This window comes from Lissotriton helveticus, chromosome 4_1, assembly GCF_964261635.1.
Source record: "Lissotriton helveticus chromosome 4_1, aLisHel1.1, whole genome shotgun sequence".
In the NCBI taxonomy this organism is placed as follows: domain Eukaryota; kingdom Metazoa; phylum Chordata; class Amphibia; order Caudata; family Salamandridae; genus Lissotriton; species Lissotriton helveticus.
Genome location: NC_136063.1, coordinates 1,071,851,915 through 1,071,878,658, shown reverse-complemented (window position 1 = coordinate 1,071,878,658; position 26,744 = coordinate 1,071,851,915). Strand labels below are relative to the sequence as shown.

Genomic DNA, 26,744 nt, shown 5'->3' with positions numbered 1-26,744 from the left:
GCAGATGAGCTGCGACTACCGCCATCACTTTTGTGAACACCCGAGGGGCGCTGGTACGGCTGAAGGGGAGCACGGTAAACTGAAAGTGCTTGTGGCCTACTGTGAACCACAGGTAACGCGGGTAGGCCGGCAGGACAGGGATGTGAAAATATGCGTCCTGCAAGTCCAATGCTACCATCCAGTCTCCTGGGTCTAGGGCAGCTAAGACCTGAGCCAAAGTCAATATCTTGAACTTCTCCAGCCATTGATGTTCCGCAGGTCCAAGATAGGGTGTAGGCCCCCTTTGCCCTTCTTGGGAACCAGAAAGTAGTGGGAGTAACAACCACGTCTTACTTCTTGCCCAGGAACGCGCTCAATGGTCCCCTTGGCCAAGAGGGCCGTAACTTCCTCTTGCAGAAGTTGCAAGGGATCCTCCGACACGCAGTGGTACTGCGGTGGCATGGCTGGAGGGGAGGGAGTAGCCCCTTCAGACTATTTCCATCACCCACCTGTCCGATGTGATCGTGCACCAGTGGAGGAGGTGATGGTGAACCCTGCCCCCCACTGGCGTTAAATGGGCCTGAAAGCTCGGACTCGGAAGGCTTTGAGGCGTATGCTGTGGGGGTGGATGTGGACTGGCCGCGCCGCTGTCCCCTGGTACCGCCATGGTGGTTGCCACGTCCGCCGCTGCGCTGGATGTTGGTCTGCGGCCCGTGGCTGGCAGGACATGAGGGGGCACCCCTTCCCTGGCCACGAAAGGAGCGAAAGGCAGAAGTTTGCTGGCGCTGGCCTGACAGGCCCAAGCCCTTGGCCGTAGCCCTGGAGTCCTTAAAACGCTCAAGCGCACTATCTGCCTTGTCGCCAAAGAGGAAACGGCCATCAAACGACATGTCCATGAGTGTGTTCTGGACATCAGCCGAGAAGTTGGCGGACCTCAGCCCGGCGTGGCGGTGAACCGCCACCGTTGTTGAAATTGCCCTGCCTAGCGAGTCCGTGGTATCCAGCCCACATCAAATAGAATACTGTGCTGCATCTTGCCCTTCCGCAAGGGCTTGAGCGAGTTTTACCCGGGCCTCGTCGGGGCAACTTGGCAGCATGTCCGCGGCCGTGTCCCACAGAGAGTGGGTGTAACGTCCCAAAAGGCAAGCGGTGTTGACCGACTGCAAACCCAAACTAAGTGAGGAGAATAGCTTCTTAACGAACTGCTCATACCTTTTGGATTCCCGATCAGGGGGAGCCGTCGGGAATGCGGTCTGGGATTTAGAGACCTGGATAACCAGACTCGGGGGTGGGGTGGGTGGACAGGAAACAGGGGTCGCACTGGGCTAGGCGGTGGCGTCTGGTCACATTCCGATCTACAGGGGGACCTGTAGCGGGCTTGGACCAAGTGCCCAACAGAACGTCAGTAAGGGCCTCATTGAACGGCAGTCGATGCTCCGAAGAGCTTGCTTGCGGTTTGAGGACCTCGGTGAGGAGGTTAGTCCTCACGCCCACGACGGGGAGTTCAAGAGCCAAGGCCTTGGCTGCCCTCGTCAACACCATACTGAAAGCAGCCCCCTCCTCCGTAGCCACGGTAGGAGGGGAGACAAATCCAGTGTCGAGCGAAGTGTCCAGACCACTGGCCTCCCCTAGTTCCACTGCCCAGTCCTAATACGACTGGCACTCCCGTGCCAGAGGGTCCTCAGACCACTCACAATTTTACTCGACCTCCATCTCCTGATAGTCAGGTACAAACAATGGGGCCGGATCATAGAAGAATTGCTCTTCTCTCGGCGCCGAAGGCGGCTTCGAGCGACGCCGGTCCAACGCCGGATCCCAATCGAGGGGAGGACCGGGAACGATGTCGTACGGGGACGGCGTCGAGGGTGACACCCTGGGGGATGGCGCCTGCGGAGGGGTCGTAAGCTCGACCAACGGCGTCCTGGATCTGGACCTGGATCCAGTGGGGCCATGCGGCGTCGGGACTGGAGTTGTCGATGGCGCCTGGGCCAAAACACCCGATGGTGCCGATGTCATTTGACCTCCTCCTCGACTGGGACCGTGAACGGCGCGGGGCCGACTGCCGGAGCTCGAGGCGCTTATGGGACCGCTCCCACCTAGCCTTCGACGTCACAGCCCAGCAGTCAGGGCATGACTTGTCATCATGGTCGGCCCAAAGACAATACAGGCACCGACGGTGGGGGTCGGTAATCGGCATCAGGCGGTTACAATCGGCACAGGGTTTGAACCCGGGCATCCCTACAGGCACCAAGAGTCGAAACGACTCGAAACAGGATCCAAAAAAGATCGAAAAAGTTAGTCAAAAAGTGAGTAAGGAGTACTGCTTTTTCCGGATCTGCGCTTGCTGGCGTGGAGAAAAGAAGAAATGACGTCAGCGCACGAGGGCAATGTCTAAGTACTCCGACGACATCATCCCGGCGCCAACGAAGCCGATGACGGAAGCGGAGCTGCAGACGACGCCTACCGACGTGCCGGGGTACTGCTATGCAAAACTTTCCGGATCCAGTCTGACGCCTAGTGATATTCTAAGGTAAGGAATCTAACACCAACCTGTTTCTTTCAGATAATAGTAATAGTCATTTACTTAATTATATTTTCTCCACTGGTATTTATGCACAATGTATGTTTTTATCAGAATTAGCATATGGCATTTAGGTTTTTATTTTAGGGGTTGTCAGCTAACACTTTTTATCTTTACTGTAAGGCTACGTATGTCATTATTACCTTGGTATTAACATACATTTGAAATTGATGTTGTGATAAACATATACAAAATCTTAATCTTAAAATTCTTAATTTCAATAAAAAATCTTAATCTTGAGATTCTTAATTTTTTTTTATATGTTTTTATTAGTTTAGTCTTCCAAACATAGTACAACACTCTGAACTAGCCTTTCGTTTCATACAAATATACATAAGAGGTCCCCAACATTGTATCTTATACATATAGTATTGTACTGGAACTTATACTGGTCAATCTTATCAGGAAAAAACATTGCGTCGTAACTTTAACTGTCCCAGTTCCCCCCCTGAGTCACATAAGGAAAAAACTCTATTCTGTTGTTACAATTACAGGCCAGATACTGAATATGAATAGGAAAGTCTTACAGGCGCCCTGGATATGCGAGGCCTGGGGACTAGCTTCCTCCTCAGAGTTATCTTCTCCATTGTTTTGTTCTTCCGATTCTTGAGAGGTTCGGTCCTCCCCCACCTCCGTAATCATGACAGACCAAGCCATTGGGTCCTCTTCTAGTTTATCATCCTTTCGGACCTGTCTCATCTGAAATAGCTCAGCCGTCGCCCATTCCCTTAAATCCACTGATTTGCTGGATGGGGCTGCATGCTTATCCAACTAGTCGCTATCCTTCTTTTAGCTAAAACCAACTCCAACTGGATAAATTTACATGTAACATTTTTCCCTTTAGGTCTGGGGAGCAATCCCAACAATATCCCCTTAATAGATTGAGGTAGTGTCCACCCCGATACTAGGTTAAAATCTCCATTATTGACCCCCAGAAAATACCTAATTCTGGGCAATCCCATATCAAATGTAGGAACTGGGCATCTTCATGTCCGCACCTAGGACATTCAGCAGGACGATCCAGGTATATTTTATGTAGTACACTTGGTGTCAGTTAGGTTTGGTGCACTATATTAAATTGGGTGAGTTTAAATATGGTAATTGAACTTATAGTTTTAACGCCTTCTGCACCTTTTTGGCATTCTGAGTCTGTCAAGGGCTCCTCCGGCACTGCATCCAACTTAGCTTGAATAGGGAGCAGGAGCGTGTTCAGGTCCCCTCTCAGTGCCTCATAGATATATGATACCAGCCTTCGCCCCCCGCTAATGTAATGAGAGCCTGATGCGTCGCAGTAGTAGTTGGTTCCTCCTGGAACAACGACCACATCTATCGTTCCACCTCTGAAATCTTGGCATACCGAAGGTGTTGCCCCCTGCCCAGGTCAAACGCGGTTTCCGCCTCCTTTCTAGTATTTAACTTTTGTCCCAAATAGAGATCCCCCATCATGGAGCAGCCCCCTCCGTCCATCTAAGAATGGACATGGTTTGGCTTATTTGTTTAAACGGCACCATCGCCCATAGCGTGAGCCTCCGGAGCGTAGGGCGTTCTTTTCACCGTAGTTTTAATTGTGAGTTCCCAGATTGCAGCCACATGTCTTATAATATATGGGAGGCTTTCTGGCATACAAGATCCCATCATGAGAAGGTCAGGTAAAGGGGCCCCCCGTGCGTGCGCTCCAACAATCGCTTCTCCCAATTGTCATCCCCATCTAGCCACTGGATGGCATGTTGCAGCTGTGTCGCCATGTAGTAAAAGCCCAGCCTGGGAACCTCTAATCCTCCCTTTTCCCACATCCTCTGTAGGGTATCTATTTTCACCCTTTTCATTTTGGACCCCAATAAAAGATCCACCAGTAGGTGATCAAAATTCCGAAAGTGTATCCATGGAATACGATAGAGGGAGTTTTTCATAGTATATAAGCAACGCAGGAGAATCACCATTTTTATCAATGCTACTCGCCCCCCATCAAGGACAAAGGTAGATCCTTCAATTTGCGAATACCCCCCACACAATTCCCCATATTGTGCTCCAGGTAGGTCTATTGTGTTTGTGATAGTTTAATCCCAAGGTAGCGTATCGAGTACCTAATCCAGGTCCTCCCCACCCTAGGTAACTCAGTCTTCACTTTGCCCACCTGGCTCCACATTGGAAAAAGTTTAGACTTCCCTGGGTTAAGGGAAAGCCCCGACAATTTTCCAAATCCATTTAGCTCTTGAAGAAGGTCAGGAACCACATTTTTTGGGTGCCAGAGGAATATCAAGGTATCGTCGGCGTACATTGACACCATGTGAAGAGTCACCCCGGGCCGTATCCCCCGGTGTGCCATTCTGCCTCTAAGGGAGACCGCCAAGGGCTCCATCGCCAGAGCAAAAAGGAGCGGAGTCAGCGAGCAACACCGTCAAGTGCCTCTCTGGAGCTCTAAGCTTTCTGACACATGATTGCGAAGGCATACCCGGGCCGTTGGCTTATTATACAACAGTTTTGGCCATCTCAAGTACCTATATCCCAGCCCCATCTGTCGAAGCACCGTCCATAAATAGTCCCATTCGACAGAGTCAAAGGCCTGTCGGATGTCAAGGAGACACAAAGCCCAGTCCTCCTCCTGCAGGTGTGGCACGTACCAGACATGTGCACATTTGCAGAAGTTATGTGTTCTTTTGCGACCGGGTACACACCCAGCCTGGTCAGGGTGGACCAATCGGGTCATATAAGGCAAGAGTAGCACTGCAAGCACGCCGCTCAGAATTTTTTCATCTAAATTCAATAGAGAGATGGGCCTGTAAGAGCTTGGGGAGATGGGATCCCCCTCCGGTTTCAGAATCATGGTCACTAGCGCCTCCATCATGGTGGCAGGAAGGACCCCTGCATCCAGAGCCTCGTTTTATACCACTAAGTAATTGATCTACCAGCTGTGAAGCAAACTGTTTATAAAATTCAGCAGCGAGACCATCACTTCCCGGACACTCTTCTGATTTGAGCTTTTTGATTTCCACCATTATTTCTTCTTTAGTTAGTGGCGCCCCCAAGGTTTCAGCATCGTCATCCTCCAGGACAGGAAGTGTTATGTCCCCCAAAAAATCTGTCAGTGTCTGCGGCTGAGTCTGTGTCACAGTGGAACATGTCTGACGCAAGTGTGTAGAGAATTCCTGTAAAATCGCATCCTGAGTGTATACCTCATTCCCCATGGTAGTGCGAAGGTTCAACACCGGAGTCTGCACCATCTCAGTGCGGATAAGTTGTGCTAAGAGCGCTCCAGATCTGTCCCCCTCCATGTACAGTTGTTGCCTATAAGTGGTATAGTTGTGTTTTTCCAATCTCGACCAAACCTCAAGAAGGTCACTCCGGAGTCGCACCCACTCTGTCATATCAGCAGGAGTCTTCCATAGTATATGCTCTAGGGACTCTAGACGTTTTTCTGAAGTGTCAATATCGGCTGTGAGTTGCTGTCGGACTCCATAAGTAATTTTCATGCAAACCCCTCTTATAACGAGTTTCATTGCCTCCCACTCCGTAGACCTTGCGGCCGTGGATCCCCAGTTTTCCTCAAAGTAATGACCAAGTGCTACATTCACTGTTTGCACATATGGGGGGTCCGTAAGACCCTCAGCTCGGAGTCTCCACAGCAGAATATGTGGACGTCCAGAGACCGCTGGAGAGGGTCAACAGTAATGGGGCATGGCCAGAGAGGTATCTTGGTAAGTATGAAATGGCCTGCGTGGCTGCAGACAGGCCCGCGAAGGGACAACAATCATCAATGCATTAGAAGGTCTGGGCTGCAGGGGTATAACAGGAAAACTCTCTTTTTATGGGATTGCATGCCATGAAGGATACCTGTGAGGGATCTCAGCATGCGAGGCTTAGTGGGATCTCTAGGGGGTTCACTATCTAGAGTTCCGTCGAATATACAATTAAAATCCCCAAAAAGAAGGACCTCAGCCCCCAAGTACGGAGTGGTCACTTTTAGGCTAATTGGGAAAAGATTCTTAATCTTAATAAGCATTGTGAAAGTATTTTTTTTTTTTTTATTTTTTTTTTTTTTTTCAAAGGCAGAGGCAGAACAAAATACACAGATTGGATACGGTACAGTAGTAACAGAAATAAGACCATGATGAGGCAATAGACTACAATGACAAAATTTCAAAACAAGACATAACAAAATACTATTATTTTGAACATGTGAGTATGTTTAGGTTAAATCCAGTTATCAATAGGAAGCCATAACTTCCTAGCAAATAACTTTTTTCTTCGTCCTTTCAGTCTATAAACTGCATTGTCCATTCGGTAAGTATCTAACAATTTACCTAGCCATTGTTCAAATGACGGTGAGTCAGCATCTAACCATCTTGAAGTTATACAAAAGCGATAAATGGACATTCCAATGAAAAGAAAATACTCTTGATCAGCAGATAAGCTCTCGGGTGGAAAGTATACACCAAAAATAATGACAGAAGGGCATAGTTTGATGTTAACATTTAACAAATTAGTCAAAAAATGTTCTATCTTATTTTTATATACAGTAAGTTTAGAACAGCTAAAGAACATATGGCATGAATCAGCTGCTAAAATGCCACACCGACTACAATTGATGCCTTTCGTAGCTTTCCATTTAGCAAGTTTAGCAGGTGTGTAATACAAATCCAAAGAGGCCATATAATGCTGGCTTTTGAGAGAGCTGTTAATTAATACAGTGTTACTAATCTCAAATGCCCTTGTCAGATCAATCCCTGCTATAGACAGTTTCCTCTCCCACTTCAGGACTTGTTGATCCAAGTCATCGGGTAGCCTATTTATCATCAGCTGGTAGATGGTGCCAATGCGGGCATCCTTCCTGCCACTCTCCAAAACTTCATTAGGCTCCATTAAATCACTGTGAAGCAAATTTTTCCTATCCAAAAAACTCCGAATTTGAAGGTACTTAAAAAAATCATGCCTAGAAAGACCAAATATGTTTTGGAGTTCGGAGAAGGACATTAAGGTCCCGGCTGAATACAGTTGCCCAATTAATTGAATCGGTCCCAGACGAAATCCAGAAGTAGGAGTGCTTTGTAAAATCCCTGATATTGAAATGTTACAGCGTATAGGTGTGTAGAAATTATATTTTGGGATAATCCGCAAAACTTTGTTCATCTGTTTCCAAGCCGAGAAAGCAGAGAGCAAGATCTTGAATTTTGTTTTTTTATAATAACTGGGCTCCGTAAATATCAGTAATAGTTGACACACATGTTCACCCATAAGCATTTCGAAGATAGAAGGTGCCTTACTGATTTCATTAACATGGTCATGAAATAGTAAAACTTTAATAGTTTTAAGGGTAATGGCCCAATAATATAACCTAAGGTTCGGGAATCCTAACCCAGCACGCCCTTGCGAAAGTGTACACCACTTAATGGATCTTCTTGACCGACGATACCCCCATAGAAATCTAGACAACGTCCTATCTACTTTATTAAAAAAAGACGTGGAAAAAAATAAAGGAATAGTACGAAAAAAATAGAGGAACTTTGGAAGGATTAGCATTTTAATGACGTTGGTCCGTCCAAACAGAGATAAATGTAAGTTGTTTATCCTTTCCAAAGTCCTATTAGTGGATACAAGTAAGGGGTCCAAATTTAGACCAACGATGTCATCTATTTTAGGAGATAAAGTTACACCAAGATATGTAGCAGTAGAATTAATTGGCAAATCCAGGGGCATACCTATTTTAGAGTGTATAATTTGGGTTTTAGAAACATTCAATTTATAGCCAACCAAATTCGCTAGCAACTTCGATTATTTTAGGTAGAGCTATGGAAGAGTCAGAAGTTACGACAGCTACGTCGTCGGCATATGCTAGAACTTTATGGTCTACTTCGTAGAGTCGGACGGGAGGGATACCAGGTTCTTTAATTAATCTGTTCAAATAAGGCTCTAAATAAATAAAGTGCAAATAAAAGTGGAGAACAGGGGCACCCTTGTCTAGTCCCCCTAGTAATAGAAAATGGTCTAGAAGTGTCGGTGCCAAGTCTTATTACTCCTTTTGCATTAAAATAGAGTGATTGTATAGCTTTAATAAATTGTAATGGGAATCCCTTCCATTCTAGCACCGACCAAAGGAACCCCCAGTCTACTCTATCGAACGCTTTTTCAGCATCGAGTAAGATTACTCCGACTGGGGATTCCTTTGCTTGGGCCCAATCCAACAATGCAATTACACGTTTGACATGGTCTGTGGTATCCCTATGTTTGATAAACCCGTGTTGAATATGAGAGACCAGACCGGCCATGACATCGTTCAATCTATTGGCAAGAATTTTGGAATATATCTTACTATCTGCCGTGATAAGGGAGATGGGACGGTATGATCCTAATTCCTTTGCATCCTTGTTTTTTTTTACAAAGACAACAATAATGGCAGTCGACCAAGAATCAGGAGGATAATCTTGGAATGCCACATTAAATATTTTTAATAGTTCTGGCTTCAACAGATGTCTAAACGTTCGATAGAATTCAAGAGGGATCTGATCGGACCCCATAGCTCTGCCGGCAGCTAAACTCAAGATAGCCTCTTCGGTCTCTTCCCAGCTTATTGGCCGAGCAAAGAGATCAATGTCATCTGTACATAGTGACAGTTGATTAGAGTTTAGGAGATAGTTTATAGGATTAAGAGTCTTATCAACTTCGTTATTTTCGTCGTTATACAACGCCTTATAGAAATCGTGAAATGCGTCTAGTATTCCTGCCTTGTTTTCTTTGAGAACCCCATTAGTGTCTTTGATACATTGTATTTCACTGAAAGAGGATTTTTGGCGTAGGCGCTGCGCTAAGATTTTCCCCGTACGTTCGCTGAGTTCATAACGTTCTGATTTATATTGTTTAAATTTTACAGCTACTTCTTCAGCCAAATGTGTTCGAAGTCCGGAGCGCGCAATAGTTAGTTGAATTTGTGCATCCTCTATACTAAAATTGTTTTTACAGGCATTAGATAATTCAAGCTCCGCCAGTCTAACCTTATTTAACCTATCTTTGAAATCTTTTTGATTTTTTTTGCCTTCTATAATTTGCAAAACTAATAGTCTCCCCCCGTACGACGGATTTAAAAGAATCCCAAACTACCTGAGGAGAGGCAGAATCATTGTTTATAGAAAAATATTCCTTGATGATTGTGACCATAAACTGGAGATACTCTTCATCTAATAATAGACTCCTCTGAAATGACCAGGATCTATTGGGACTTTGACAATCAGTAGGAAATTGAATCTCGGCAATGATAGGATTATGATCTGAAATGACCTGTGGTAATATTTCGATACGAATTTGCTCCAAAAAAACAGAAGATACAAAAAAATAATCTAGACGGACAAATTTTCGATGGGGGATAGAAAAAAAAGTGTAACCAGGATCATTATAAAAAAGCTTATTCCAAACATCAGTTAGCCCGTGACATAAGACCAGATCTCTAAGTGCTTTATAGGCTTGAATCTTACGGCCCATATATCTTTCTCCTAGTTTAATATTCCAATCAGCTGGTATATGAATATTAAAGTCCCCACACATTATTATCGGTTGTGTCCAGGTGGATAACTCTATATTGATAAGATTGAATAATTCAGCATCATCCAAGTTGGGGCCATACAAACAGCATAAAGTGAATCTACAACCCCCGATTTTTAATTCAGCAAGCCCCCATCTCCCCCATTTATCAGAGGATGTTTTGACACACTTCCCTACTCCCTTTCGCATACAGATAGCAACGCCTCTCTTGATACCCATTTGTTTAGATGTAACCAAAACTTCTAACCCCAGATTATTCAGGAGAAGACGTTTATCCCATGAAATATGAGTTTCCTGAACACATAACAAGTCAATATTCAGAGTTAAAAGCATAGTACAAAACATAGCAATCTTCTTTAAGTCATTAAGGCCATTAATATTGATAGTGCATATTTTCAGCCGTTTATGCATTTGAAAAGCAATAAAGGATAACAATTATTGGCCATCATCACAAAAATTGGCACCTCCAAATTATACTTTATCCACATTATAGCCATCCCTGCCTTAAATACGTCAGCCTTAGTAACCGTCACTGTATTGACCACCTCTGCCTTACACCCCCACCACCCCCCGTTACCCAAACCCACCCCCACCCCAACCCCAGAAACCCCTCCCCCCACCCTCCCCACTATAGGAGGCACAGGAACTGTGAGCTCCTGAAACATATGGGTGCCGTGTCCCTAGCTCCTAGCATCTTTACCAGAAAAGAAAACGAGAAAAAAAAAGAAACAGAATAAGAGAGGGGAAAAATCCAAAATTCAAACAGAATTCAGACAAAAATCCAGACAGGAAGAGAAAAAAGGGAGTATAAGAAAATTTAGGTCAGAGAAAAATATAGAGAATCCTGCAAGAAAACAATGATTATTGTTACTCAGTGTTATTCCTGAACTTAAATTCAGACAATTTCTTACACATGTTTAAGTTAGTCATAGTCGTTCAAAGTGAGTCTAAATACTCCTTTGCTTTGATAATAGAGATGAAAAATTTTGTTTGGCCTTTATATATAGTTTTAAGTTTTGCAGGGCCTTGAAGAAATACTGCAACTTCCTTCTTCTGGAATTCAGGGATTAGTTGCTTCAAATGCCAGCGTTGAGCCACCGTGGCTTGACAATAGTCTGGTCGAACGAAGAACTGAACGCCAAGACCATCCGCTTTCTTGTCTGGCCTTGCATTAACAAAGATGGCTTCACGGGCAAGAAAGTTATTAAATGAAACCAGGATAGCCCTGGGGTAGTTTTCCTGGCCTTGTCGCGGGGTTCTTGTAGTAAAAGGAAATCTATGAGCTCGTTGAATCTCCCGAGCCCAGTCCCAATCAGTAATTTCTGGGAAAGCATCACTTAATAGATTAATAATAAACCGCCTCGGGTCCCCTCCTTCCTTGTTTTCAGGTATTCCCAAAAAACGCAAGTTACATCTGCGGGCCTGGTTTTCCAAACTAGCTAGCTTGTCAGATAAATCGTTTTTTTGCATTTTAAAGTCCCCCACTTCTTGCCTTTGAGCCATACATTCCTCTTCCAGAACAGATATCCTGGCCTCTGCATCAGTGACCCTATCCGCAGTCTCTGAACATAGTTTAATAGCGCGACGTACTACATTTTTTACTTTAGCACATGTCATTTGAGTGCGCTGATTCTCCGCCTTGCTTTCTGCCCTATGAGTCATCATGGTGTCAAATATCGTTTTCAATGTGATCTCTGCAGAATCATCTGCCGGCAGATTTGGGTCAGATAAGCCATTAGAATTAAATCGAGGAATTTCATCAGCAGCAGCAGAAGCAGTAGCTACTAAATTAGGAAATGGAGAATCCGCATTGTTTGCTAACCTAGGGGTAGTCTCTTTGCTCACTACACGGAAGGATCTTTTCTTCTTCACCCTCTTTTTAATAATAGTAGCTGCGTTTGCATTATCAGGGCTGAGGCTACTCTCTCCAGGAGAAGATAAGGTCTCACAGCTAATGTCTGCCCATTCTTTGTTTACGCCTGTCGCCTCATCAGATGAAAGATCCGAAAGAGAATAAAAGTTTTCGGGAAGTTCCTGGCTGATTTGTTGCGTGGTAATCTCTTTTTCAGAGCGCAGATCACTAGGTAAATCATTTAGCACCAATGATAATGATGGGAGTGAGCAAGACCGATTAGAAATAGGTCCGGCATGGACTGCAGTTCCCATAATGCCTCGCCTCAGAGAATCAACCGGTAACGGTATCGAAATCGGAGGCATTATCGAGTTTGAAGAAGTATTAGTATTATGCTGAATACCACCGCTAATAGGTGATTGAATTGAGGGCTGAGTAGCAATTAAATCAATACTTTGATTTTCCATGTCGTTATCCAAAGTTTTCTTTTTAGCTGCGTGCTTCTCAAACAAGACAGGCAATGTTTGTGATACATTAGGTTTAATAGCAGCCCCCTTGTTGGAATTCTTACCCGATTTAATAACAGTTTTGCCAGTTTTGCCAGGAGTCAGAGGGGCTGCCTCTGCCATCACGACCTCCACGTCCTTCGGCTTAGACCCAATGTCGTCTTTCTTGCTGCTGCGTGTTGCAATGGAGGAGGGAAGCGGCGTCCTCTTCTTCTTTCGTGAACCCCCTCTGCCAGGAAAAACACTCCTCTGTGCCCAGCAGAGGCAGAGTGTAGCGCGCCACAGCGGAGACCGCCGTCGAAGCTCAGAGAAATTAAGTATCATTCGTAAACACTGCCCACCTCAAGGATAGTTTGTAGCAAATGATAGTTTGTAACAGTTTGAAGCAGTTTGTAACAGTTTTATCCGAGCTGAATACAGCTATCTTTCACAAAATTTCGTCGGTTTAAGATTACACTGGTTCCGAGACTTCAAAGGAAATCAGCGCTAGCCACCAGGAAAAACCAACCAACGTCTCTTGACAGCTGTAAGGCTCCAAATCAACTCCGAAATAAACGGAGATGGGAAACGCCTATCGGCCTCCAAATCTCCGCACAGCTAACGGCTCACGGCTCCACAGCTGCCTCTGAATAGCCCAGCCCAGGGCGGCCTCCGCCTCTGCCAGCCCCCGCCAGCCTCCGTCAGCAGCAGCAACGGCTCCAATCAGCCGGCTACGGTCACACCACTCGGCAGCCAAACAGTAAGAGTGCACCCGTTTTTTTTGCAAAATCGCCAGGAGTTGCATAGAATCTCGAAGTCGACTCTAATAGAACGTGGACAGAAGATTTTACTGGTTATCCACCTCTCTTCACGCTAAGACGCCAGGAGCAGGGGAGCTAGCTGCCTACACAGCCTTCCCCACGGCAGCCATCTTGCCGCTCACTGGCATTGTGAAAGTAAAAATACTTTTTTCAGGAAGTTTTATAAAAACACTTACATCGCTTATAAATACACATTACGTTAAGAGCAATTATGTACATTAGAAAGACAAGGGGTATCACATCATGCAAAAAATAGAATGCATTGTCGTTAAGCTTTCTGTCCACTGTGCTGACCTTTAATGAGTGTCAAAAACTCTTCATGCTTCACCCTGTTGCTCTGCATATCAATCTTCAAGGTCAGAAGTAGCGTGAACAAAAATTTGTGCTCCTCATACAACCCTCTCGCAGCATATCTATATACCTCATATGTCATATGTTCGATTATATTTGCAATTCTTTTGCTGGTAATTGGACTTCTGACAGACCTGTGGAAAGGAAAATATGAAACAGTCATAATAAATTCAGGGCGCAATTATCTCTCAGCAGATTTGTGATATGCAACACTAATTCTAAATGTTCTCGAAGGTACATTTTGAATACAAATCAGGACAGCATGTTAATGATTTACGATTTTGTAAGCTAATGCTGTTTGCAACAACTTTTCAACTAATAAACAATACATAAATAACTCTAGAGGAAGAATACTTTTTACAGATTTGGCAATAGTTATTCTGTACTTATGTTTGGGTTGGAGTTGCCATCAAAAAGCCATTTTGTATTGCTAATAACTTTAGCTTTTTTTTATGAATCTGCTCAAAATTTTAATATAAAAGGATAATCTGTTTTAGGCACATCAAATTTGATGCAGCTTGGTCTGAGGGGAATACAAAGGGGGAGGAGGGGTGCCACAACACAGCATTTTAACTCCATGGGAATCTGGACTATGTTACATAAAATCCTTCAGTTTGATTGATTTTTAAAAAATATATATATTTATTGTTTTCATTTAACCAAACCAATACATGCAATAGAAAGCATATCTGTTTACACATTGTACATCCCATTTCAGTAAAGATCTAATTCCTGAGGAAACTCCCCCACAACCGCTTAGGCAATGAATGGCGTATAAAGCAATACTCAAAACATATTTGACAAACCCCACGTTGTCATACCATCAATCAAATTCTCCAAAAATATCAGCTTAATTATCCTCAAGAGGTAGCGATTACCAATATTTCAATGTATCAAATAACTCGTAATGCAAACCCAAACCCACTCACTTATCCCTCCCCACCCCCTAATGGAGTAACAATGATTTTAAAATAAAGTTTATCCACAAGTCATGGTTATGTACACATTCATTGCGTCGACCACGGTAATCCAATAGACCAATCCATGCCGTCAGAGGTAAAGGCACAAGAGCAAACATTGGAGCCATTCTCCTAAGGAGGGGTAGGTTCTCGGGAGGAGTCTCTAACCACGACGTGCTCAAGTCTCCATCAGTATCACATTGTGGGTCATGCAATAATTGTACTAGTGCCTCCCAGGCCCTCGCCTGTTCCATCCCCTTATTATTTTTAGTTCGGGCTGCCATTTGCAGATGCACGGTGCCTTCACATTCTGCCCATTTAATAAATTCAGCCCGCCATCTCTGAAAACTAGGGCCCCTCTGGGCTTTCCAGAGGGCTGTTATTTCTCTCTTTGCCAGTAGAAGCCCCAGGTCTATAAATGTACTGCTTACTTTGGTTTTAGCAGTATGAGGAAACCAGTGCAACAAACAGAGGCCTATCGTGGGTTCTATGTTTTTATCTGTAATATCATGCAGAAGGGCAACTATTTCTTCCCAGTATGTACCAAGGTGAAGGCAATTCCACATCATGTGGCAGAAGTCTACCCCTACTACTCAACATCGCGGACACATTGACGTGGTCACATTAAAATATTTATTAATTTTCTTAGGCGTAAGGTATGCTCGATGAATAATGAAGAAGTGTAACAACTGAAAACGGGTATTCCGGGTGCTCTTCCATGCGCGTTCCACCAACCCCTCCCATACGTTCTCAGGAATTTCGGCACCTAGGTCCACTTCCCACCGCTGTCGGAGCGTTACCAGAGGGGCCAGTCGCTAATTCGTCATTCAACGATATAAGCAAGTAACTGCCTTGATAGTGCCAGCAGCCAGAACCACATATTGACAAACCATGGAGGTAGGCGGTTCCCGAAGTCCCCCCTTCTAATGCATCTGGATGGCCGCTACAAGCGCTAGGTGCAATAAGTAATCCCCCGAGCCAGCTCGTACATGTCTCATAATACCTCATATGGAATCATGGTACCATCGTCATACAGATCTCCTACTGTGAGCAACCCCCTCTCCGCCCATTCTGCCAGTGCCGCCCAGTTGCAACCATGCGGCAGAGCATTACATACCACCAGCGGTATTTCAGGGACATAAAGGCGCACTATCTGTGCTCACCTGTGACTCCTGTTCCAGCAGAGCTTAAACGTCCCCATCTCACGAGCCAACAAAGAGATTGGGAGTGGCAGCTGTAGAAACAATTTAGAAAGCATCTGCCTAATCCGTTGGGACCCCACTTCATCTTCACCACTGCGGACCTCACGCACCACGCCTGAGTAAGTCATTGCAGTTGCGCCGCCAGATAATAAGATTCGAAATCAGGAACTGCCAGCCCCCCTCTGACCATGGCCTCATTAGTGTAGTAAGTGCTATTCTCCGACGTCCTCCAGCCCAAAGAAACCCAACCACCATTGACTGAATCTGCTTAAAAACCGAAGCCGGGACCCAAACCGGTAGTCTTCTAAAATAATACAACAGCCTGGGTAGCGCTATCATTTTGAGAATAGTCACTCGTCCAGCTACCGAGAGTGGGAGCGTACCCCAAAACTCAATACAACCCTTAAGCGATCTAATGGTCCTGCTGATATCAGCTTCCAATAAGTCGGCTTAGGTGTTATAGATACGAGTGCCAAGATACGTCAGACTATGTTGCTCCCATCGTACCCCCTGCGTATACTCTCGGCCAACAGCCTGTTTCACCGCCGGGAATAAACAAGTCTTTGTCCAATTTACCTCCAAACCAGCAATCTTGCTAAGGTCGTCCAACAACACCTTCGCACCGTGAAGTCACCCTCTGTGTCCACCAAAAATAAAAGGAGATCGTCAGCGTATAATGCAATATGATGGATTTGCTCTTGTACGTTCCACCCAATATAATGTAAACCTGTCCTAGCCCGTGCTGCAAGCGGTTCCATGGCCAGGGCAAACAGCAGAGGAGAAAGAGCACAACCCTGTCTCGTCCCGCGACCTACTGGGCAAGTATCCAAAATCATCAGTCCCGTCTTTACCCTCGCTGTAGCCTGTTTATATAATAGTGATGTACATTCCACAAAACCTTCTCCCAACCCGAAGCACCTCATTACGTGGCTATTCTATGCTGTCAAAAGCATTGTCAATACCTATCGTCAGTATCGCAGCAGAGTTTTTGCAATATGCGTCAGCTTCCAGGACATTAATAAGGCGTTGAAAATTCCGAACATTCGTCAAACATTCTGAGCCGTATTTCGTTTGGCTATAAAACCCTCTTGGTCCGTTTGTATTAAGTGGACCATAAAGCGGAGCAGGTGAGTTGCTAGGATACGGCTCAGAATCTTATAATCCGTGGTCAGCATTGACAACAGGCGATAAGCGGTCCTCTCGTGGGGAGGTTTACCAGGTTTGAGCAATGGTATGATTAACGCCTCTCGAGTAGTGGCAGGCAAAGGGCGCTCTTTCTTGGCAGTATTATATAATGTCACCAACCTAGGGGCCAACAGGTCAACATACGCGCTATAAAACTCCACCGGTAGGCCATCCACACCAGGGGTTTTCTTCTGGGCCATATGTTTAATCGCGCCTCGGACCTCTCCTAGGGTAATGTCCTGACCCAACAACTCCGCCCAGTCACGATCTAATACAGGGAGAGCCGCCTCTTCCAGAAACTCCTGGATAGCCACTTTGTCTGGGGTCACTTTGCTTTGATATAAAGCATTATAATAACCAAAAAACATGTAATTTATCCCCTTCTGCGTATAGCAGGCTTCATCATCTGGATCTCGGAGTTCCAGTATGAGTGTCCTTCGACATGCTGGGTTGGCTAGCCATGCCAACGACGCCCCAGATTTATTGTGCCCCACATGCGCCCTTACAGCGTATTTTTTGTAATCATAGCAGCGCAAGTGCTCTACTTGCACCGCAACCTCCTCCCTCGCCACTATCAAGTCGCGCTGGCGATCCGGGCGCTCAGGCCTCTCCCTCTCAGCCTCCCGCAGCCTTTGGTAGGCCCTCTCCAACTCCTGCCGTAATACTCTGCGCACTCCCAACGTATACGCTATGCACTGTCCCCAAATTACACTCTTGAAGGCATCCCACTCCACCATTAAAGATGAGGCAGTGCCCGTGTTGCTTTGAAAATAATCAGTAATGCCAGTGCCCACCATGTCGTGGAAAGCGTGATCTTCTGGTAATTCTGGGTTCAAACTCCAAGTTGGTATTTTGGGGTGTTCGGGAAATAGATTCACATATATTAACAGCAGGTTATGGTCTGATAGCGTCCGAGGTGGGTACTCGCTATGCTGTACTGCAGCATGTGTCAGGAGAGCAAAGCATCGCATCAAGCCAGATATGGAGGTCATGCAATGCAGAAAAGAATGAATAAATGCTGGGTTGGCTAGCCATGCCAACGACGCCCCAGATTTATTGTGCCCCACATGCGCCCTTACAGCGTATTTTTTGTAATCATAGCAGCGCAAGTGCTCTACTTGCACCGCAACCTCCTCCCTCGCCACTATCAAGTCGCGCTGGCGATCCGGGCGCTCAGGCCTCTCCCTCTCAGCCTCCCGCAGCCTTTGGTAGGCCCTCTCCAACTCCTGCCGTAATACTCTGCGCACTCCCAACGTATACGCTATGCACTGTCCCCAAATTACACTCTTGAAGGCATCCCACTCCACCATTAAAGATGAGGCAGTGCCCGTGTTGCTTTGAAAATAATCAGTAATGCCAGTGCCCACCATGTCGTGGAAAGCGTGATCTTCTGGTAATTCTGGGTTCAAACTCCAAGTTGGTATTTTGGGGTGTTCGGGAAATAGATTCACATATATTAACAGCAGGTTATGGTCTGATAGCGTCCGAGGTGGGTACTCGCTATGCTGTACTGCAGCATGTGTCAGGAGAGCAAAGCATCGCATCAAGCCAGATATGGAGGTCATGCAATGCAGAAAAGAATGAATAAATCCCGGGCAGTCGGGTGCAACGTCCTCCAGGTATCTATCAGCCCCCACTTATGCTGCTAGACCAGCCTGACCCTTGAAAGTGCATGAGTAGGCGCCTCTGAGAGGAGAGGATGGGATCTATCCAATTGGACATCCGTGACCAAATTAAAATCCCCACCCAGCAGCACCGACCCAGTTAAGAACAGAGCGAGTTTCCCAGACATTTGTATGAAGAATGCTGCTTGCTCTGTTTTTGGTGCATAAATGCTGCCCAGTACTATGTCCCTACCCAACCAACACATATCGGCCCTCAGGATCATAATGTACAGTCTTGAATGCTATGAAGCCAATTTGTTTTGTGTAACTTGTTTTTAACACCTGCAATGTTCCAGGACTTACATTGTAGTGTACCATATAACATACTGCTACTGCCAATTAAATTACTACCAGGATTACATCCAGTCAATCAACCTCACTGCAACTTCCCAAGGGTACAAATCTATTCCGGGTGGTCAGTAACATCTGTGTTGAAATGCTAGGGTTAGATCTACCACTTGAATAAGGAGACTCCATTCTTGGTCTATAGAAATAACCAAGGGGGACTGCAATAACTATCTTGTCCGACTGGTCGAATGCCCATGCATCTTTTACTAATATTTCTTCTAAAATGGAACCTACCACTTCCGGGGTGCAGAAGTTTGCAACAATACAGTCACCTTCACATGCTTTTACTATTTTACCCACCCAACTCACTCTACTCAGCATAATTATTTCCTGGGTAAGGATTCTAATACTACAGTGGGTATTTGCTGAAAACCAATGAACAACTCGATTTTTCAATGACCCCCAAGTTTCTGTAGTGTTGTCTGGAACTTTGGGGGCCCTTTTTGAAATGGCAACATAAGGGGTAGCCTGAAGCGGTAAATTAAGGGGAGCCTCATGGTGCCTCTTAGGCTGTATTGCATCTGCAGTTACTGGGTTAGACTTATTTTTAAGTTTTTGTGAGATATTAATCCTGTCTTTTGAGGCACTAACGTTAGGTGACTCCTCTGAGCAGTTCATCAGTGTTGAGTTACTTATGCCTCTTGTTGCTCCATTGACAAGAGATTTTGGCAGTTGATACTTTCGTGACCGGATTACTACCAGGCAAAGACTTCTGGCACAAATTTGATGACAATGGCGCTGTAACCAGCCACGTTAAATGGGTGATATAATTGTGTACTTGTGAGAAAGTGGCTCTATATATACTGGACTAGAATAAGTACAGTGTGTAGAGAGTCCACAAACCCCAGAGGTATAACAGAGGTTAAAGTCAGGACTGACCTTACTCTCCAAAGTGGTAGCTTGGTCGAGCAGTAAGGCAGTACCAGAGGACAGTGTAAAGCATTTGTTGTACACACTCAGTCAGCAAAAGGTTTCACATATTGCTGAAGAGCTTGTGGCAAAGCCAGTGAAGTTCTGGCACCGGCTATGGTCCACTGATGAATTACACCATTACAGACAGGACCTCATCCATGTCATGAGTTTGAACCGCAATAGCAAAATCCCCTGGCTCGCTTTCGTAAAGAATGAACTGATCAGTATGAACTTGTCAGAGTTATGGGACGATCCTGTTCGAGGCTGCCAAGGGATCTCACGCAAAGCGTTGACCCAAATTTTTAAGGACAAGAGCCTTTCACTTATGGCAAATGCTTATAACAGCGGCACCCTCACTGCACGATTCATGGAATCCAAAAAATGTTATGCTTTTGAACCTTTTATGGACTTTATTTTTCCAGTACTGGCGAGGAAATTGTTTGTGCAATGGAGGCTGGGCACACTCCCTACCAAAACTTTTACCTGTAAATGGACTAAAGGGGGTGACAAACTGTGTCCATGCTGCAACACTCATGAGGAAGATGACCTCCATATCATGTTTGTATGCCCTGCCTATCATAGACCCAGGAAAAATTGGATAGCGCCGCTCTGTAGAAACCTGGGGTTCAGGAAGTATACACAGGCATACAGAGTTATGAAAACCAGTACTCTGGGCCACATTGTGTTTGCTGTATCCAAATTCCTAATGGCAGTATGGATAATTAGAAAGAAAATAGTCCCCTGAATCATGGTACTGTGCTGCACCCTCTATCCCTCGCTGGTCCAGAGAGACTTTTCTATAATGTATTTTATACCGTATTTTATATGTATGTATTGTATTTTATTGCATCTTTTATGGTCTATACGGCCAAAATAAAGATTTTTGGTTAAAAAAAAAAAAAAAAGATTTTTTGGGTTTCACACCCTCAAGGACTGAACTCCAGGCCAATTGTTTTTATATCCACAGATATAGATGTTTTATTTTTAGAACCAACAGGTAACAAAATAAACTTTTCTCAAATGAGTATTCTCATGTAATTACTTTGCAAAGAGCAATAAAGTTTGTGAACACAGTAGATGCAGGAGTTGCAGTAGGCAACACAATTCTAAAACACACTATAGCATTGAGCTCAATGGGTTCTCATCAGATAAGTATAGCTGATTATATATAGATTACTTTAGTGGCCCCAGGACTAGATCCTAGATTCAATCCTGGGGTCTCAGCTGAAACCAGATTAGCAAAAACGTTTTAGTTACTGTAGTGAATTTTCATGAATATAAAGCTGTCTTAAAAGTTCACACTTCGAAACTTTTCAATGAAAATCTGGCAATGTTATTCAAGGGGAGAAAATTCAGGTTGCAGGTAAAGTACGATCTCGTTATTTTTGTAATCCAATACTGGGCTCCTAGGGCCAGCACTGGGGTCTCAACTTAAAACAGGTAGGTAATTGCGTTTCAGTATTTCGTATGATTTTTAAAGAATATTTCAAGTTTTCAAAAGTAGACACTTAGAAGAAATTTCATAGAAAAGCAGACAATGGATTCCTACGGAGAAAATACAGATTACAAGTAAACCCGGTAAGGATTACTTTTGTGGTTCAGTACTGGGCTACAAGGTACAGTACTGGCTTCCCCCCTGATCGCAGGTGAATACTTCGGAATTTGGAATACAGGTGATTTTATATGCATATTTTCAGTTTCCAAAACTTAACACTTAGAAAATTTTCGAGTCAAAACCAGTCAATGTTATCCAATGGCAGGTAAGTGAGTTACCGGTTTCCAGGTGAGTACTTGGCTGGTGAAGTTAAGGTTCTGGGCATAGACTCAGGGGTCCCCCAGGGTCAGGTAAGTTCACTTGGTTCACCCCCAGCGGCACAGGGGTGGCCGGGTGCGGAGGTAGTTAGGCCCAATGTTATCCAATGAGGGGAAGGGGGCCTTCGGTTGGTGGCTGCTGGCTAGCAGGCCACGCGACTGTGTGAGCTGGGCTCCTGGTCACTTGCTCAGGGCAAAGGGGGAAACAGGATAGGACAAAGGTGGCACAGCCAGCGACACTCGGGTGGCTGGGTGCAGGGTGCTTTTGAGACGTCGGTCGCTCAATGTTATCCAATGGGAAAGGTCAAAAAGGAACAAAGGCCGCAGGCTCAGGGACGGAGACTCTTCAGGGGCGACCAGCACTTCGGGAGGTAAGTTAGGATCTTGGAGCACAGGTAGGTACCCCAGAGGGAGGCACAGGGGGCTGTAAGGCGCCGGGTGCAGGGGTGTCTTTGGATGTCGGAAAAGCTTACCCTCAGCTGGTCGCAGTTGGGGTGGCCCCCGGTTCTGAGTCTGCAGGCGTTGTCTGGTTCAACGAGCAGGGTCTTTGGGCACTGGACTTTGGGTCCCAGTCGCCGGGGGGACTTCCTCGTGGTCTTGGTTCACTTGGACACGGTCTGGGCTCGGCGGGTGCAGAGTGGGGTGGTCTGGAGCTTCCTGTCTGGCACCAGGGGGTTTGTTGCAGCAGAGCCTCTGCTGATGGGAGTCCCAATCTTTAGGAGGGTCAAGGCAGGCAGGTCCTCTGGGTGTCTCGAGGTTGCTGTCCGCAGGAGTCGCCGGGATTAGGCAGGAGCAGGTTCCAGGATCGACAGGCCGGTAGGCCTGGGGCCAAGTCAGTTGTTATCGTCCTGTTGTTAGCAGCTGCACGGCGGGTCATCTTCTTCTTGATCTTCTTTCTTCTTTTCTTATCGGGATCTGGGGAAGGAAGGTTCAGGGAGCCCCTAAATACTGAATTTAGGGGCGTTACAGGTAGGATGAGGATAGGGACCAATCGGTCTCTGTCCTGGGTGGGTACACCCCCTAGCCTGCTCCTCTCCTGTGGGAGGGGGGGGCAGGAGCCTAGCTGTAATTGGGCAGGGCTCCCCATCTTCAAGATGGCCGGAGCCCGGGGTCATGCTTCACCTCGTCTCCCCCACCTGAGGGGTGGGGTTGGCACAGGCTGGCACCCCCCTTCCTGACGTAGTTATTCCCGCCATTCTTCCCACCAGAGTGGGGGTCAGGACTGGTGGCGGCTGGTTGCTGGGTACAGCAAATGGTCTGGAGAAGCTCACAGAGGCGGCAGGCCTTTGAAGCTTTCCCCTGCCCATCCTGGGGAGGAGACCTAGCACCTCACCCAGGATGTGCATTGTTGCAGGCCCAGGAGAGCGGGGGCTCTCCTACCCAGGGGACCCGCAACATGTCTGCTGTGTGGCAGCCTCTGCAGCCAATCAGCCCAGACGTGGATTGTAGGTTAGGTTTTCAGGGGGCATCTCTGAGATGCCCTCTGGTGCATTTTACATTAAATCTCACACTGGCAGCAGTGCGGGTTTAATGTGTTGAGAAGTTTGGTCCCAAACTTGTCAGTCTTCAGTGTAGCCATTATGGTGCTGTGGAGTTCCTAATGACAACCTCTCAGCACCATATACTCTTAATGGCATCACTACACTTACAGTGCCCAGGAATGGCCCTGTGTACTGTAGGGGCACATAGCTCATGCACCTGTGTCCACACCACTGGCCTAGGGCACCCAGCTAGAGGGGTGACTGATGTATGCCAGAGCAGTGGGGTTTGTGGTCATGGCACACAGGGATGTGTGCCATGTTGACTCTTTGTTTAGTTCTGTACTTAGGCACTCACCCTGCAAAGGCAGTGTGTGGGTACCAAGGTACAGGGCCCCTAAGGGTAGCACAATAAGTGCTGCAGCCCTTAGGGGTCTTCTCTGGTCACCATCCCCTGGTACCTAGGGTACCATTTACTAGGGGCTGATAGGTGGCCAGAGATGCTAATCGGGTTTTGTTTCAACACAGTTTTTAGGGAAGGAACACAGGCCCTGGGTACCTGGTTGGCAGGAGCCCAGGGCACACTCAGTCAAAGCACAGCAGCAGTCAGAAAAAGTGGGGGCATACCAAGGCAAGAAAGATGGCACTTTCTCACAGTACTTGTTTAGTTTCATTTGCAACACGTCTTTCAATAATGTCTATCTTCCCGTGTAGTTTTTTCAACAGGGTATCTATGCCTTGCGTGTGGTGGGTCTCCAGACCCCATACCTTCTCCATCTGTTTTTGTATTTTTGCCCTTATTTTGTTTAACTGGACAATTTGAGTTTTGGGAACTAGTTTTCGTGCCAATAGATTGCTGTTTACTCTTTTTCGCGGGGGATGGTGCCAAATCGGAGGTGTCTGAACTCGTACATATTTCAAGCGATTGTAATGAAACACATGGCCCCAGGGCGGTGGGACAAACCACATCTATAGCATCATGGGGATTACTCTTCTTTCTCTTATTTATATCCTGAAGTACAGGCTCAATAGCTATATCCTTTCCACAAGCCTTGTCTCCCGTGGTTAGGATCACCTACCTTTGGGCGGCATTTAGTGCTGATTTGGTAGCCGCTAATTGCTCCTCCACTTGAACAATCTTATTATTGATACGGCTCATGGCACTTTTTAAGTACTTTGAGATTGGTTCATTTTCTTCCCCGGGTTTCACTTTATTTGGGGTCAACTTTCTTTTTCCCATGTTGATCTTGGATACTTCTGGTATTATAGCCAAGTTAAATAAAATAGCAACCCTTACCGTTTCTCAGGTCTTCACAGTGCAGGGACAATATCTGGGGCCCAGCTGGCCTCATTCGGTCGCGGACGAGCGCAGACGGGCCCGCCCTTGGCCCGGGCATGCCCACACGCCTCCAGCGCTGCAGGAATCCGCAACTGCCTTTATGCGCCTCCTGGTGCGTAGAAGCACGGTGGTGCCTCCGGGTACCAAGGACTGTGGGGGCTGAAGTCCCCTCTCTGCCGGTACTGCTGGCGGGGCTGGTGGCGGGACTTAAGGCTGCTGGTGCTGCTGGCAGTGCAAGTAGCAGGACTTTGAAACACAAAAACGGGCTCCCACGCCTCTGCAGCTGCCTTTATGCGCCTCCTGGTGCATAGAAGCACATTGGCGCCTTCGGGCGCTAAGCACTATAGGGGCTAAAGTCTCCTCTCTGCCGGTACTGCTGGCGGTGCTGGTGTTGGGACTTAAGGCTGCCGGTGCTGCTGGCAGTACAAGTAGCAGGACTTTCAAACACAAAAACAGGCTTTAATACATATATGTCACCCCTGTATATTTCTCCTAAACAGCTACACACACAATAGAGAGCTTAGGTGTGCCTGGATGGGCCATCACTGGCACGATGGGAGTGCGGATCTAAGGACAGCCCTACTTACACTTGAATAGGCTGTGCCCTGCCTCCACACAAAGTGCAGCATTCCCTCCAGGAGTTAGTCTGGAGCCCGAACAGGGAAGCAGGATGCCTGGGGATTTCAAAAGGGAACCTCTAGCAGCTTCTCCCCCACTTCAAAGGCACAACTGGGTATAAATACTGGACCTCAGACACCAACTCTTCAGTACACTTCTGGACTGTGGATACTTTGTCTGGAAGTTGTGCTGCTGTGCTGCTGATAGGACTGTCTCCCTGCTGGACTGCTGACCTGCTGTCCTTGTGCCTGGGTGAGGACTGGACCTGCATCTCTTGAACCAAGATCCCCAGAGTGACTCCAAGGGACAGTTGGTAGGACGCTTGATCTGAAGCCTCAGGGACATAACAGGCTTGTGTGTGTCTACCCTACCAAGTGGTGTCACCCCAGTCTTGGACCTAAAGTGCTCTTCCAGCCTCTGTGGACCCAGCCGAACTGACGCATCTCCTCGGCTGTGCAGGACAACCTCGAGCAGAACCGATGAATCGCCACTGTTGCATGGACCAGAACCCTCACTAAGACCCACATTGTATCACAGCCCGTCGCCTTATCTGAATTGCTGCTAGCAACATATTCTCGGTGCAGGCCCTCACATCCCTCGTGGATGGCAGCTTTGACGATGATGACAGACTCCACATCGCTGCCCCTCAGAACCACCACATCACCCTGCCTGCGCAGCACAGCGCATCCTCGACACTTGACTTGGCATTACAAGTCCTCATCAGCTGCTTCCTTAACGATGACGCAGGACCTCGCACCACAACCTCACCACGTTTCAGAACCAATATATTGCTTCAGCTGCACAACACATCTTTACGCTGTGGATCCATTAACACTTCGCAAACCAGGATTTAAGGTACTTAAGCGGGCCCAATTGCAACACTGTAGCCGGTCAGTGCATCATTGTGGTCGGTCTGAACTTGTGACTTTGTCTGGTATGGCACGACTAGCTATCCACAGTTGGCACTTTGTGCTTCTTAGAGCTATTTTTATTAAAATATTTGAAATCGCTTATCTCTGGTTCTACTAGTTTATTAATGTAATTTTGGTCATGTTTTATTTAATATCAATTACTTGATTTTTCTAAACTGGTGAGGTATACTTTTGTAGTGTGTTTTCCCTGTGTTACTGTTTAAAGGGTAGCTCAAATACTTTAAACATTGCCTCGGAGTTAAGCCTGACTACTTGAGGGTTGAGCACAGGTTAATTTATGGTACGATTTTGACTTTACCCTGAGAAGAATTGTGGTTGCTGCTTGACTAGGATTTCATCTCTGTCAACCAATAACCCAAGGCAGTACTTGCCTAGATTGTCCGCACTGGTGCTAAGAAATTCTGGGAGACGTTGCATGACCATGGAGATTCTTTAACGAATGGTTAGTGATAAAATATCACAGCCGTGCCAAACGCACAGCAAAATTATAATTTTTTTCCTCCTTTTCTAAGTATTAAAAAATTATTTACTTCAAACTAACAATGTGTTTTCACATGATTTTCACATTTATTTGAATGTGATTTTTCTCCTTATTTAATTGATAAACAATTTCAAATCTGAACTAACATTGCCATTATTTCATTGCACAAAATAAATTTTCTTATACATTGTATTCACTTTCATACAAGCATTATG

General features: G+C 46.1%; 1 protein-coding gene across 1 annotated transcript in view; it reads right to left on the bottom strand.

Moving 5' to 3' along the window:
* The window catches only part of DNAH5 (dynein axonemal heavy chain 5), a 5,174,212-nt gene that overhangs the window by 772,052 nt on the left and 4,375,416 nt on the right, over window positions 1-26,744 (bottom strand). Inside the window, exon 68 of the mRNA XM_078687662.1 lies at window positions 13,543-13,733. Within this exon, the coding sequence (XP_078543788.1) occupies window positions 13,543-13,733 (191 nt within the window). The remainder of the gene's footprint in view (window positions 1-13,542; window positions 13,734-26,744) is intronic.